This window comes from Neophocaena asiaeorientalis, unplaced genomic scaffold (genome assembly GCF_003031525.2).
Source record: "Neophocaena asiaeorientalis asiaeorientalis breed wild unplaced genomic scaffold, Neophocaena_asiaeorientalis_V1.1 scaffold1186, whole genome shotgun sequence".
In the NCBI taxonomy this organism is placed as follows: domain Eukaryota; kingdom Metazoa; phylum Chordata; class Mammalia; order Artiodactyla; family Phocoenidae; genus Neophocaena; species Neophocaena asiaeorientalis.
In genome coordinates, this window is record NW_020173974.1 from 682385 (window position 1) to 697988 (window position 15604).

At 54.0% G+C, this 15604-nt stretch overlaps 1 protein-coding gene across 1 annotated transcript in view; it reads right to left on the reverse strand.

Annotated features, from left to right (window-relative positions):
* Positions 1-4203: 4203 nt before the first annotated feature.
* TGM1 (transglutaminase 1) overlaps positions 4204-15604 on the reverse strand; it is a 13882-nt gene continuing 2481 nt past the window's right edge. Inside the window, exons 4-15 of the mRNA XM_024753236.1 lie at positions 15305-15553; positions 14792-14910; positions 14577-14684; positions 14040-14214; positions 13511-13649; positions 13280-13383; positions 10840-10928; positions 10175-10328; positions 9786-10067; positions 9483-9643; positions 9013-9149; positions 4204-4606 (exon numbers count right to left, since the gene is read on the reverse strand). Coding sequence (XP_024609004.1) covers positions 4393-4606; positions 9013-9149; positions 9483-9643; positions 9786-10067; positions 10175-10328; positions 10840-10928; positions 13280-13383; positions 13511-13649; positions 14040-14214; positions 14577-14684; positions 14792-14910; positions 15305-15553 — 1931 coding nt within the window. The 3' untranslated portion in view covers positions 4204-4392. The remainder of the gene's footprint in view (positions 4607-9012; positions 9150-9482; positions 9644-9785; positions 10068-10174; positions 10329-10839; positions 10929-13279; positions 13384-13510; positions 13650-14039; positions 14215-14576; positions 14685-14791; positions 14911-15304; positions 15554-15604) is intronic.

Here is a 15604-nt window from a genome sequence, read left to right on the forward strand (position 1 = left end):
AAACAAAACAAAACAAAAACTTAGTACAACTACTGGGGCTTGCTCCATAAATTCAAGGAACAATTATAAGTTATATGTTGCAAATTGTTGCTTTTAACTTTGTAAGTAGCAAACATTTCTTGTGCAGCTCTGTGCTGGACCCTGTTCTAGGTTCTGGGTCACTGGTGTGAACAAGACAGATAAAGCTCTTAAGGAGCTTACATTTTAGAGAAAAGAGACAGAATTTAATAAATAAATAAACACGCTGATGTTAAACAATAAGTGCTAGGTAGGATACGAAATAAAATAGGGTGATATACTTAAGAGACTGGAGGCGGCAAACTAGTCGGATTGATGGACAGGGAAGAGATCTATGGGGAGGTGACATCTGAGCTGAGACCTGAAAGGCGGGGGCAGCCATGCCACCTGGAGGAAGGGTGTTCCTCCAGAAGGAAGGGCAGATGCCAAGTCTTAGGTAGAAGGTTGGTGAGTTTGAGAAACAGAAGGACTGCGGGGCTGAGGCAGCAGGGCCAGGGGCATGTGGTGGAGTTGAGGTTGGAGAGGGCTGCAGGGCCAGATAGATGAGGGTAAGACTTTGCATTGATCCAAGGGTGATGGGAAAGCACTGGAAGTGTAGCCATAACATAAGCTGCTCCATTTTGAGCAGTAGAGATTTAAAAATTTACATGCATCTTCCCTTCCTACTGACCCTGGCATGTCTTAGAGCTATTTGGAGAATGACTAGCTGACTAGGGGACAATTAATCTTGCTTGCTTAAGAGTTCCAGGGACTGGGCTTAAAGATATGGGAGCAGACCGACCCTAGAGTAGATCAAGATGTTGCCGACCAGAACACCACACAACCAGTTTATTATTTATTATTATTATTGGAGCTGACTGTGCTCTTCTGCACATAGGCCCCCCTCCTGTACACCCCTGGAACTCCCCTTTAAAACCTTTGTCCCCTAACCAGAAATTTGGAGATTGGTTTTGCGACATTAGTCCACCATCTTCCCAGGTTGCTGGCCTCCTGAATAAAGCAGCCATACCTTCCCAACAACATTTGTCTCTTGTATATTGGCTTTCCAAGCAGCAAACAGCTGCTGTTTGGGTTCAGTACCAGCCTCATCCGGTTTCAAGCAGGAGAGTACCAGGATTTAATTTAGAGCTTAGAAAGCTCACTGGCTGTGTAGAAACCGGATTATTCAGGAACAAGAGTGGAAACACACCGGGAGGCTATGGCAGTTCCATAGGGAGAGAGCACAGTGACAATGCAAGTGGAGAGAATGACAGATTCAGATAGATTTTGGACATAGAACTCATAAGAAATACTGGTGGAGTGAATCTGGGAGGAGAGAAGAGGGAGGAATCAAGGGTGACTTGTAGGTTTTTGGCTGGAACAACTGGGTGATTATAGTAACAATGAGACGGGAGAAACTAGGGGAAGAAGAGTTTGGGGGTGGAATTAAGAGCTCTGTGGGGTCACTTTCAGTCTGAGATAAAATACAGGCTGTGGAGCCAGACTGTCCAGGTTCTAATCCTATTCTAGAGTGCTAAATGATTTTGATGGGTTCCCTAGCCCCTTGCCTCAGATTCTTCATCTGTAGAGGGGAAATTATAATACAGTGACCTTATGAGGTCTTTGTGAAGATGACAGGTGTTATTATACATAAATAGATTAGTGCCAAATTCTTCTTCACTCAGCAAGTATTTAGTGAGCATTTCTATGCACTAAATTCTGAGCATACAACAGAGACCAAATCAGACAAAAATCACTGCTCTTGTGGAGTTTATATTCCACTTGGGGGAGGGGGGACACAATGAATAAATGCATTGTTAAAATATTGAATATGTTGGATGTGGATAAGTGTTATGCAGAAAAATAAAGCAGGGAAAAGTGGTCATGAGGAGAGGAGTGGGTTGCAATTTAAAATAGGGTGGCCAGAAAAGGCCGCATTAAGACAGTGATATTCAAGGATAGACTTCAAAGGAGGGGAGAGTGCCTGCCACACGGATATCAGAAGAAGAGTGTGCCAGGCAGGGGCAACTGTTAGTCCAAAGGCCAGGAGGTCAAGGCTTTGAGAAACACCAAGAAAGTGAAGCAGCCATGGCTGTTATTCTGCGAGAAGTGAGTAGCCACTGGGGAGTGTGAGCAGATCGGTGACATAATCTGACTGACATTTAAAAGCATCCCTCTGGCTGCCAAGTTGAGAATAGACAGGGCAGGGCAAAGGCTAGTGAGAGGACTGGGGCTTCAATCCAAGTGAGGGAGGATGGTGGCTTGGACTAGGATGGTGCAGTACTGGTAGAGAGAATTAGATAATAAATGATACAAAAAATTTAATGTATAGAACACCACATGGTAACATGTACTACGGAGAAAAAGAAAGAAAAAAGGGAGATAGGAAACATAGAAGGTGTTGCAATTTTAAAATGGGATGGAAGAGAAGACCTTAAGATGGTGGCACTTAAGGAAGTCTTGAAGGAGAAGAGGGAGTGAGCCATGGGGCCATGTGGGGAAGAAGTCCTCAGGCAGAGCACAGCCCTGCAGAGTCCCTGGAGCAGGAATGTGCCAGGCGCTGTCCAGGTAGGAAGGGGCCAGCGAGCTGGATGGACTGAGCCGGGGGAGGGGAAGGGGAGGGAGGGCGGAGTCACAGAGCACTGTAAGGACTTTGACTTTGGGGGAAGCCAGTGGAAGGTTTTTTTTGTTTGTTTGTTTGTTTGTTGCGGTACGTGGGCCTCTCAATGTTGTGGCCTCTCCCATTGCGGAGCACAGGCTCCGGACGCGCAGGCTCAGAGGCCATGGCTCACAGGCTCAGCCGCTCCGTGGCATGTGGGATCTTCCGGGACCGGGGCACGAACCCATGTCCCCTGCATCGGCAGGCAGACTCTCAACCACTGCGCCACCAGGGAAGCCCCAGTGGAAGGTTTTGAGCAGAAGATTGACATGATCTGGTTCACCTGCTCGTTCCAGCTGCTGTGTGAAGAACAGGGTATCAAAGGGCAAGAGTGGAAATGGGGAAATGATTAGGAAGGGGGTGCAACAGTCCAGCTGAGAGATGAAGGCAGCTCGGGCAGGATGGCAGTTGTAGAGGAGATAAGGAGTGGTCAGATTCTAGACACCTATGAATGGGAGGTAGAACCAGCAAGATTTGCTGACAGATTGAATGTGGGATGTGAGAGAAAGAAAGGAGTTAAGGGTGACTCCAAGAGTTTGGGCCCAAGAAACTGGAAAGATGGAGGTGCCATTTACTGATGTAGGGGAAGATGTAGGAGGATATATGCTGGAGGGAGGTCAGGAGTTTGACCTTGGATGTGTTCTACTTGGGGTGTCTTTGAGACATCCACATTGGACATCCACATTGTAGAGATACGGAGAAGGCAGTAAATATACAGATTTGAGGTTCAAGGAAAATATACAATTTTGGGAGCCAGCAGTCCTTAAAACCTCGAGTCTGGCAGAGTTCACCTTGACAGAGTGTAGCTGGATGAGAGAGAGCCTGGGGCAGAGGCCTGAGTCATCCCAACACTGGAGTCTGAGCCGAGGTGGAGGCCCCAGCTGAGGAAACTGAGAAGGATAGCCAGAGATCCAGGAGGACCAGGAGGGTGGCCTGGAAGCCTAGCCTACCATCCAGTCTCTAAACACGATGCTTTCAAAGACTATTTAATGCTGTAGGAAAATGCTCACCATAGGTCATTTGTGGGAGGGGGGCAGGGAGGCAGCATATGAAACAAGGCTAAGTTACTTTCTGTACATGGCGGGGCTTGAGGATTATTGTTATTTTCTGCTTTATAATTTTCTGTATCTTCTTAATGCTCAACCCTGAACACGTATTACTTTTGTAACAATTCTTAGACAAGGATATTTGAAGATCAATATTAGAACGTGGCTTCTGCGGCTCAGAGAGAACTCCAGCCTATTTCTACCTCAAACATGTGCCTACAGAAGGGACTTTAGGTTCTTCTTTCCCACAGGGGGTGCTGTGGAAGCGGCAGGCCACTGAGCCCAGGGAGCTTCCGAGGGCTTTGGTCAGCGGGTGAAGACTGGGCAGGTAAGCGCTGGAGGCTGTCCTGACGCCAAGCGGCCCCATCTCAAGAGCTGCTGAGTGGTACCACTGCTGACGTGCCAGCCGTGCTTCTCAGAACTAGGGGCGTCAGAAATGCCAAGAGCATCCCCAGGATAGGCCGTGGGGCTCCTTGGCTCGGCATAGACTGACAGATGGACAGAACGGCAGCTTCATTGTAAAACAGTTTATTAGCATCTGTGCAAATGAGATCGGTTCCTCCCCAGATGTCCCGATCTCCCCACCTGAGGCTCTGGGGAACCGCTCTGCAGCGGGCCCCTGTCTTGAGGCAATGCCCTTGCTCATCTGACTCCACTCGCATTGCTCCTGGCCCAGGGCTAAGCCCCACCTCAAGATGCAATAGGGATGGTCTCCTCTGAGCTACCGTTGCCTCTAGTATCTGAGGAGCCCCTGCCACCAGCGGCCGGGGCCACATCCACCTGGATGACCCCATGAACCTGGGAGAGCTGTGGGCTGTCCAAGCTGGCGATGAGCTGGCGGGAGCCTGGTCTCACAGGCACGAACGTCTGACGCAGTGTCACTCTCTTGCTGCCCTCAATGTCCCTGTGGGCAGAGATAGAATCATGGGCCTGGGGTGACCGAGGGTGGAGTGGGGAGTAAGGGCTGATGGGGCAGGCAGGCAGGAAGCAGCAGCAGGTGGAGCCCTTCAGGCATTTCTGGGCTCAGCTGGAATCTCCACATCCGGAACAATGCCTGAACCCCAAGGCCACCTCTGCAAGGCTAGATCAGTGGCCACCCACCCAGCTGCTGGAGCTGGAAATCTCCTCAGCATCCAGGACTCCTCCCTCCCTGCTCTCACAAACATCCGGACAAAGACAGAGGCACTGCCTCCCCTCCTCTCCATGGCCAATGCTCCTGCCCCAACCAGGTCAGCCCCAATCCCCGTAGGGTTTCCAAGAACAAGGAAACTTCAAAGGGAGACTCTGGGGCTCAACAAGGCATTGCCAAATACTTTCAGGTTTGCCGAGGAAGAAGGTGGAAGAAAATTAATCATCCTCTGCTACGATCATATTTCAGCTTGGTATTAAAAAAAAAAAAAAAAGAACAGACAATTGGCATCTTTCAATTAAATTGACACACATTCGTGTGTGTGAGTGAGAGAGAAAGAAACACACATGCTGGTGTGTACACACACACTACAGTGTCTTTATTTTCTTCCTTCCCATGGACCTCTAGTCCCAGACCACCCCTCTGGGAATCACAATTTCACCAGCCTTCTAACTGGCCTCCTTGCCTCCCATCTCATTTTCCATTCTATTCTCCAAGCACTCAGAGATGAACTGAGCCCTTCACCGGCTTGGCTTCCTCGGTGTTTATGAGATAGATGAAACTGTAGCTCCCTAACCTGACACACAGGCTCACTCTGAGTCACCCTGCCTGCCTGCACCACCTCATCATCCCCCCATTCCTCCTGCCCGCCAGTCCCACTGAGCTCCTCCCCTTCCCTGAACTCACCTCTGTCTTCAAGCTTTGCCCCCAGGCTGCCTCCAGACCCAGCTCACAACTCCTCCTCAGTGAGGGCTCCCTGGAGCACCTCCTGCCCTCAGGAAAATGAATCTCACCCTTCTCTGAGCTCCTCCAGCAATCTGCACGTGTGCTTACACACTGACTGTGACTGCATTTATATCGCACCTTCTCACGCCTGTTAGCATCTGTCCTTTCCTGCCTCTGCCTTAAACCTTTACCTCTGGCCCCTGCTCAACCTGAGCCTGCCTTGGGGACTGTCTCTGGAGCCAGACTCTGTGCAAACACCACAGTCCTCCAAGAGAATGAGTCAACACCCCAGCACTGAGGATGAGCTCTCCTTGGGGCAAAACAGCTTGGAGCCTGCTTCCAAGGGGCATCCCCGGACCACTCTGTACTCCTTCTACCGTTGTTAACTGTGTGGTTTAGAACAAAGTACCAGTCATCCTCACTTTCTGGTGTAAAACGGAAGCGAATGTAAAATGAGGGGGTGGGATTAGATGGTCTTGAAGGTGCCTCCAAGCTCTATGAAGGTGGGAAGCAGGGGAGACAGGGAGATAGATATCTATAGCCTACCTGTTAGGTTATAGACTTAATTTCTAGACTTCCTATCATAATATACAACTTGAAATTAAGTCTAGGGACTTCCCTGGTGGCGCAGTGGTTAAGAATCTGCCTGCCAATGCAGGGGACACAGGTTCGAGCCCTGGTCCAGGAAGATCCCACATGCCGCGGAGCGACTAAGCCCGTGCGCCACAACTACTGAGCCTGTGCTCTAGAGCCTGTGAGCCACAACTACTGAGCCCGAGCGCCTAGAGCCTGTGCTCTGCAACAAGAGAAGCCACCGCAACGAGAAGCCTGCGCACCGCAACGAAGAGTGGCCCCCGCTTGCCGCAAATAAAGAAAGCCCGCGCACAGCAGCGAAGGCCCAACGCAGCCAAAAATAAATACATAAATAAGTAAATTTATTTAAAAAAAAGAAAGAAAGAAATTAAGTCTATAACTTAGCAGGTAGGCTATACTCTGCCTGGTTACGAATCTGTACTTTTAATTTGTGCTCACTTTTCCATCGATGCAGGTTAAAGGTTGTTTAGGTTCCGATCAGCCTTCAAAAGTCTATTTAACCCATACTGTGATTGAACTGCACTATTTCAGAGCCTAGCCTTTATTTATAACATTATTTCCAAGAGAAAATGCTCTCCAGGTTCCAGCTAGGGATGTCAAGATCTCTTCCTACCCTTAAGAGTAGGTCTTAAGAGTCAGGCGAGACCTTGGCTGCACCCCAGTTTGCCACTTTAAGCTGAGCACGTCAGCTGCTCATGTTGGAATGTGCCCGTAAGTGAGTGCAGGTAATAAAACCAACTCCCTGACAGGACATCAGAACTTAGACATCCAAATTAGCACTGTCCTTCAATTATGTCCTGGTTCAACCCTGTTGAACATTTGAAAAAACTCCTCTCAGATTTTCCTTCACAGCCATTTAAAACCACACACACATCACACGCACCCAACTTGGGTGCGCACGCACACCCGGACAAGTCACTGCCCCTCCTTTACAGCCAAGCTTCAGTTCTGATCGAAAAGGGCATTATGACCCACCTTGTTCACTTACCTTATTAATTAAGTCTTAATTCTAAATGACTTGAGGCTGTTTCCCCAAAGTCAAATCCACCCCCTTAGAAGACCACCCTAAGGACATTCTAGAGAATATGATTCAGGCTCTGGGGGAAATTCCCGAGAAGGATTTGGAGCAGACTTCCAGCTTCCCCTGGTGACTGCTTTGGTGGTGACAATAGCCATCTGAAGGAGTAAGTTCTGGAATGTTTATTAAGTGGCCGCTCAGCAGGCTGGGTGGCACAATGGGGTTCCATCCCGCAGCCTTGGATGCGCAGATGAGAGGGAAGTGATGCCCGTTTTGGAATCTAATATATCCGAGCCAGGAGCTCAGGGCTCTCAGCTGTCCTGGTGGCCCTGGCCTGGGCTCACAGCAGCTGAGGAGCCACAGGGTGTCCAAGGAGGACCTGCCTTGAGAAACTACCATCTAACCCTCTCACCTACCGATGGGAAGACTGAGACCTTTAAGTGGGGGGAGACTCGCACAAGCCCCACAGCTGAAGAGAGGAGCTGGGTGTCCATCACTCAGTGCAGCGGTCCTTTCCTTATTCCCAGGCAGAGGCAAGAATCAAAGATCTGGTGGGGCTGCTGAGGGGAGCCCCGCTCTGGGGAATCCCTCAGAACAGGTGAACCTCCCTCTGTCAGCTGCAGGTGAGAGACACCAGCAGGTGAGCTGTCTGGAAGTTCCAAGCTCCACTCTCTAAGCTGCCAGAGGCCCTTTTAGGGCGACGGAAGGAGAGCACTCGTTTGTGATGTGTCCCATCATCCAGGGGGCCAGGCTGGGGCAAAGATCTGAACAGCAAGCAACCTTTTCAGCTTTGGCCTGTTGGGGAAAGTGGCAGCCACCACCAGGCAGAGCCGCCTGCTGTGTGTGGGGAGAGGGATGGGCAGGGTGGGCAGGGACCCTCTGCTTCCTCACCCAGCCCCTCCGAGCGCATGCTGTCACTGTCCCTCGGGAGCTCTTTGTGGAATGAGGAAACTTCCTGTCCCTGATCCCAGAGGGCTGACCTTAGAAGTCAGCCTCTGGCCTTCTCTGCTTTCCCTCTATGCTGTTCCTGCGTGCGTGGGTCTGCGTCAGAGATGGCAGCACAGGCCCAGGAACACGACTGTGGGCACGGGCCTGGCCCAGAGCCTCACGTGGCTCGGGATCAGGCCCCGGCAGGCTGGGTGAGGGCCCGAGGCACAGGGCTCTCGCCTTCGGAACTGCTGCTCGGCCCTCATGCCACCACGCCGGCAACAAGCTTGAGAGCCTGTGCTCTCAGCAAAGCGGGAGGGGCAGAGCCTGCCCCTTAGGAGCTGTGAGACCCTGTGAGATGCGGCCACCAGCTGCCCTGTCTGTAAAGGGCGGGGACAGCTACCAACACTGATGCTGTGCCGAGCACCATGCTGCGTGCTTTACGGGCAGCGTCTCTTCTGAGCCTCAGAGCCAGGCTTATCGTTATCCCTACTTTACAGGTGAGAAAACTGAGGCGCAGAGGAGATCAGTCACTTGCCCTGGGGCACACGGCCCAGGTGATGATCTCTAATGTACCTTAAGGGGTTTCTGTGGTCTCCAAATGCACTTATATTCCTGACAGTGCCTGCTCAACTGCTGAGTGCTGGGTGACAGTAGTGACGAGCTGCTAGGGATTCCTATGTGAGGTTTTAGCTCCCTAACCAGCCGGTGAGGCAGGGCGGGGACACCGCGGAGCACTGCCCACAGCAGGCCTTTTAAGTGCTGGGTGGGCTGAACTGAGTCAGGAGGTGCTGCTGGCGGGCCCCAAGCGACAGACCTTACCGTCCTGACAGAGAGAGGAAGCAAAGCTGGGACCCAGGCCGCCAGGAGGCAGGCAAGGGCAGCGGCAGGGGAAGGAGGAGGGGCCCGGACTCACCCAGCGTTGAGGGTCTTGGGGCTCTGCAACCCGGAACCCTCGAGCCGGAAGACAACGTTGGTGAGGGTGATAGGCAGGGGGTTCTGGAAGACAATCTGGACCTCGCAATCCTGGCCAACCACGGCTGCTTGCAGTAACTGAGAGAAAAAGAGGCCCCCATCAGAGCCCCTGGCCGAACTCACGGGACCAGACGCTCCCCCAGAGAGGGAGAGCTCCTTCGAATCAAGACCGCCCTCACCCCACGTTTCTGCCCCCGAGAGAGGGCTCTCCCAAAGCCAGACAGGAAACTCCAACCCACTCTCCAGCTGCAACCACCACAGAATCAGGGAAATGAGATCTGATTTTCCAGAGGAGGAAACCGAAGCCCAGGAGCTCAGAGCTGGTCCCTGACCTCCTCCTGCCATGGCTCCTGGCCCAGTGCCCCCTCCCCTGGCCCTCCGATTTCCCCCTGCCCCAGCCAGCTGCTCTACCGTGAGGGTGAGGTCCGGGGTGCGCAGACGGAAGGTGTGCTGCTTGGCCAGCACCTGCGTGTTCTCCTTGACGTGGCCCGAGACGTTGAGCAGCATGGCCCCCTGGTCCACGAGGTGGACCCGGTACTCCTTGTAGGCCACGGGCATGGCCGTGCGCTCCGCTGCGGGGGAAGAGGCATGGTGTCACTGAGGCCAGCTTCCCCAGACCCGGCCTCCTGGGGTCTCCATGTCCCCAGCCCCGGGGTGCCCAGCCGTGGGGCGGGGTGGGGGGGGAGGCGGCAGGGCTGGGGAAGAAGCACTTACAGGCCCCCGGCGCCAGCACCACTTCCTTCTTGCTTTCCTTGAAGACAGACCCAGAGACGCCGGTATAGAAGGTAACGGAGAGGTAGAGGTGCAGCTTCACAGTCCGGGGGCTGCTGCCACAGTTGGTCAGCACCACGCAGATGGTCAGGTCCTGCCCCATCACTACGTCCTGCGCCTCCACCTTCAGGGCCACATCCTCAGCCGAGTCCTGGATGGCGTACACGTTGGGTTTGCTGCCGTGGGCGGCTGCGGTCTCCACTGCCTTCCGCTCTGCTTCTGAGCCTGGGGGTTGAGGGTCAATGGTGAGCCTACCACTGCTGCTGGCGTTGGCGAGTGCTTGGTGGGAACCCTTGGCGTGGTCGGAGCTGGCCAGGTTGGGGGGCTGGTACCTTCCGGGTGCTTATAGATGTGGGAGACCTCTTCCCGCATGTTGGAGCCGACAGCCTTCGTGAGGACGAGCGAGCCGATGGCTTTCTCCTCCACGTACACGATCTTGAAGCTGCCATCACCTTGCCGCTGCCAGTAGATCTTGTCACTGTTCACCTGTTTGGGGTGTGTGTGGGGTGTGAGCCGGGAGTGAGTGAGCCAGAGGGTCTGAGGGTGGGCCTGACCCCCAGCTGCCTTCCCTGCATCCTAGGAGCTGCATGGAGGGCTAGATCCGAAGGTTAGGAGCTTCCTGGAAGAGCCAAACCGGGAGACTTTCCAAGCTGAGCCAGACAGGGCCAGAGAGTGGGGAAGAAACTGGTCTGGGAGGCTCCTTACAATGCATTCACCATTAATAACAGTAATCCCTTACGCTCGTTCGCTGACTCTACGACTTATAGAGCAGCTTCATACCCATTATTTCTTTTGATCCTGAGCACAGGAAGCATGGCAGCCATTATTATCCCCCTTTTAACAGTTGGGGAAACTAAGACTCATAGAATGAGTGACTTGCTCAAGGTCACACAGCTAGTCGGTCGGTGGTGAGGTCAGGACCAGAGAACCCAGGGCTAACACCAGTGCCCTGGTCTCCCCAGGCTGCCCACAAAGGCACCGGCCACACAGGCCTCACCTCAGCAAAAATGAAGGGTGCGTCATACTTCATGTAGACCAGGCCGTTCTTGATGGACTCCACAGAGCAGGGGCCACAGCAGAAGATGCCTAGGGGAGTGAGGGTAGCATGGGGGTGAGAGATCTGAGGAGGCTGAGGGGGAACCCCCCACCCAGATCCTGGGCCCACCCATCCAGGCCCAGCGCCCACTGCCTTGGGTCAGCTCCCACCAGTCCAACTCAGGGAGGTTAAACAAAGGAGTGCACACGTTCTATTTGGCCTCAGTCCTTGGTGGGGGATAGGGGGACAGGGACAACTGTGGGGACAGGCCTGCCTTGCTAATCAAATTGCTGGCATACTTCCTCTACTGGCTGAAGCTGCATGTCAGCTGTCTGTAACCCCCTGAGGTCAACAGCCATCCTACATCAAGACAAACCCAGAGCCCACCGTGGCTCTGCTTGCCGGCTGGGAGAGCAATGACATCACAGTCACCATTCCAGAAAGATCCAGAACAATCCTTCAGCTCTGCAGCCTACTGTGTCCTCTCTGTGGGGAGGTGAGAGGGGAGCTGGTGGGAAACACAGTCTGTCCTCAGTGTGCTCGGGAGGGTTTTCTGGAAGAGATGGGTTGATAGGGAGGAAGCTTGGCAGGAGAGGACACAGAACAGGAAGTGAGGGCCATCCAACAGGAGAGGATCTTAGAAAACATCTCGCACGATGGTCTCCTTTTACACATGGGGAGACAGGCTCAGTGAGGCAAAGTAGATGCCAGGATCTCCCAAGACAGTTGGATACAGAGAGAAGGAAGGAGCTAATACTTAACTGAGTAGCTACTAAGCTCCAGCCATGCTGCTAGTCTACTATGACTTATCATTAGCTCCTCCCAACCACCCTGCATGGTACATATCACCCACCTATTACAAACAAGAACACCGAAACCTGAAGGTGCAAGGAACTTGCCCAAGATGACATATCCAAGAAGTGATCAAGCTAGAATCAAGCCCGGGTCTGGCTGGCCTCAGAGGCCCTGGCCGCCGCCCAGCCCACCACTTCCCAGAGTGGGGATGAGAACTCAGATCTCCCGGTGTCCTGCAGGCTGTTCCAGCGTCGCAGGCATCACTGGGGTGGCACAACTCAGGGGGCACCGTTCACAGAGATGACTGAGGGGGGAGGGGTCTGGCCAGAGACCAGAGGAGGAATGTAGGCTAGGGGAAGGCTATCTGACCCAGGGTGAGGAAGGGAGAGGTGGCAGGGGTTGGGGGGAGAGGCAACCGGTCCGGCAGGTGGGGCTGCCTGGGGCCAGAGTATTAAGGTGGGAAGGGTGTGCGGGACCTGTCTGAGAACAGCACGGGAAGTCTAATTTTTGCAGAAACGTGCGTTGTGGAAAAGAGACTAGTAGGTTATGTCGTCAGTGATTACTTCTTAGGCTGGACTGTGTTACAGAAGCTCTTTTCTCCTTTGAACCTATCTGAAACCTGATTTTTTCATACTGTACATATAACTCAGTGGAGCAGTGGAACAGATACGAGAGGAACTTGGTAAAAGTGAGAATATGTGTTGAAAGAGAGGAAGTCGGGGGCTGGGTCTGCTCTGCTGCTGACCTAATGCTCTGTGCCCGAGAGGAACGCCCAAACCCAGCTGATCTGCAACATCACCAGAACTTTCAAACATACAGACTCCTAGAGTCTATTCCCTGAAGGTCCAACGTATCAGGTCTGGAGTAGGATATAGAAATTTCCTTGAAACAAAACGAAACAAACCACCTGAGAGAGGATAGGGAATTGTATACTTTATGCTCTACAATTCTATCCTTTTTTTTTTCCTTCCAAGCATGTTTTACTTAAAATAATGACTTTTTAAACTTTAAAAGAATATACATAAATAAAAGGGTCCTTCAATTAATTACCTCCAGGATATGTAAATAAAAAAGCAAGTGGGGGGGCTTCCCTGGTGGCGCAGTGCTTGAGAGTCCGCCTGCCGATGCAGGGGACAGGGGTTCGTGCCCTGGTAAGGGAAGATCCCACATGCCGCGGAGCGGCTAGGCCCGTGAGCCATGGCCGCTGAGCCTGCGCGTCCGGAGCCTGTGCTCCGCAACGGGAGAGACCACAACAGTGAGAGGCCCGCATACCGCAAAAAAAAAAAAAAAAAAGCAAGTGGGAATAGTGGATTTGTCAGGGGAAGGAAACCTCTCACTGAATTCTCTTGAATCCTTGGACTTTTGAGCCATCTGAGTGTCATAATCATTACAAATAAATAAAATTTAGGCAAATAGTTACGCAGAAAGGTAAAAATAAATGAAGGGCCACATGGTGATTTGCCCCGAGGAGTCTGTTTGAAGAACGGCGGGGTTAAAGGGCCCGGCTCTAAGGCCCCGTCCGGGACGCTGGAGTTTGTTACCCTGGCTGGGGAGACAGGGAGGGGCCCCAAGTGGGGTTCAGGAGCCAGGCAGGGCCCCGCCTCACCGCTGCTGGTCTCCTGGGGTGTGGCGTCCACAACCTGCCATCCATCGAAGCCTGGGGGCAGATCCGGCCTCTTCATCCAACAGTCGTTCCACACGTGGAAGTTCCTGGATGGACATGGCCAGAGGGCTCCGTGAGCTGCCCACCCCCCAGGGCCTCCCCGGCATCCCCCTGGCGCCCAGGCCTCGGGTCACCAGTCCTCAGCAGGGAAGGGCAGGCCAGCCCCAGCCTCACCAGACGGAATCATGGTTCAGGTGCTCGAGTGGCTTCATGTTCTCGTCAAAGTAGATGTCCATGGTGAGGGACGTGTCTGTGTCATGCGCGGAATTGAAGTTGGTGATGGTGCGGGTGGCCAGGCCTAGGCAGCGCAGCACTGTGGGGAAACCAGGGTTGGGGTTCAGGGCCCGGGGCCCGGGCAGGGGTGGGGGGCAGGTGAGGCACGAGGTCAGGAGTAGCAAGGGGACAGGGGCAACTGGGTCAGGGGTCGCTAGGGTCAGGAGGGCACCGAGCCAGGGAGTGTTGGGGGTTAGGGGAATCCAGGCCACCGGCCTCGCCTTGTCCCTAACTGTCCCTTCTCCCTCCTCTCCTCTAGGCCCCTCTCTGGTTGTTAACACTAATTAATGATAATTAAGGCCAGCCTACCAGCTACCCTGCCTGTTCCGACACTGTAGCCACAGCTGGGCTGGGCTCGTGAAGGCAGAGCCTGGCTTCCCTCCCTCCTTCGTGTAGGGCCCAGGCCGCTCCTGTCCCGTCCCTCCACTACCTGTAGTGGTCACACCGGCGAAAACCCAGCACTGGCCGTAAGGGACAGAGAAGCCGGTGCGTAGGTAGCTGAGTAGAATCTCCACGCTGCCCACCCACGCCGATGGATTCGTGCCGCGGGAATACTCTCCAGACCAGTTCCCAATCAGGACGCCACTGTCATCCAAGGAGTTTACCTGCCCAGGACAGGACGGGGTGGGGCAGGGTTGGGGGAGAAGCTCAGGGCCTGCCGTGTGGCCCCCGGCCCAGCCTCTGACCCTGCAACCATCCCTCACCCCTAAAGGCTTCAGGGTCCAGTAAAAAAAGAATGCTGGGTGTGCCAAGTTTGGGGTTTGGCCCTACATTACGCAAGAGCTGGAACCGGAGCCAGGAAGGGGAGCGTTGGGGGACAGGCGAGGGAGGGAAGAAGGGTGAGACCACTTCCCACAGTACCCTTTGCAAGAGCAGTGACAGAATCAGGAAGGGTAAGAGTGTGGGGTGGAGCAGGGGAGGCAGCAGGCAGACACATGGTAGGGCTCAGAGACGCGAGGGTGCTCACCATGGCGGAGACGACCCGGCAGACACTGATGGGGTCTCTGCGACCTCCATATGGCATGCCCCGCCGGTCCAGGATGTACAGGCAGGCATCCAGCACCCCGTGGTCAAACTGGAGGGAGGAAGGGCAGAGGTGACCCCTAGGCCAGCACCTGCTCCCCTACCCCACCCCACCTGCCTCTAGTGCCCCTGAGTGCACGAGGCCCCAGCCAGCCGTACCTGGCCGTAGTTCCAGGTCCGCTCGCCAATCTGTGCTTCGGTCCCATAGTAAATTCTCCCACACTCATTAAGCACGTACTCCTGCCGCCAGTCCTCACGGTCCACATACACAAGGTCCTCTGTGTTCCCAAAGCATATATGCCTGGTCCTCTCCAGCCCTCTCCCTGGGTCCCACCTGCCCCTGGGCTGATTCTGCAGGACTCATGACCGCAGAGGAAGAGCAGGAACGCCTCTAGCCTGACAGCACTCCTCCCAGGAAGGATGCAGTGAGCATGACAGAGATGATCAGAGGAGGGTGGCTGTAACCAGGGCCCTTCCCCAGGAGAAGTGAGATTGTGTGACCTTGGGCTGGTCACCTCTCTAGGTCCTGGATCTAGGTCCCCTCACCTGGACAATGGGAGGCTGGCTTCTCCTAGGGCTAGGTACCCAGGCACGTAGCCAGACCCAGGAAAGGAAGCCCTGACCTGCCCTCCCCTCCTGTCCATGCCTTGCTTCTGACTCCAGCAGGCTCACCTGGGCACCAGGGATTGAAGAGGATGTAGATCTCATTGCAGGGGTCACAGGGCAACTGGAACTCGCCAGCTTCTGAGCGTGTGCGGACCGTGAACTGAAACTTGCCGATGATGGCATTGGGGGAGGTGTGGACCTGTAGGTTCAGATTCTTCCCGCTGGACTTGGTCACCTGGGCGCTCCAGCCTCCACTGCCCCCCTGGCCCACTGGGATGATCACGTGGGTGCCCTTGCCCACCTCAGGGTTGTTTCCTGCAGTGGGGGAAGCATCGATTAGCTGCTGCAGCCTATCTGAAGGCGGGG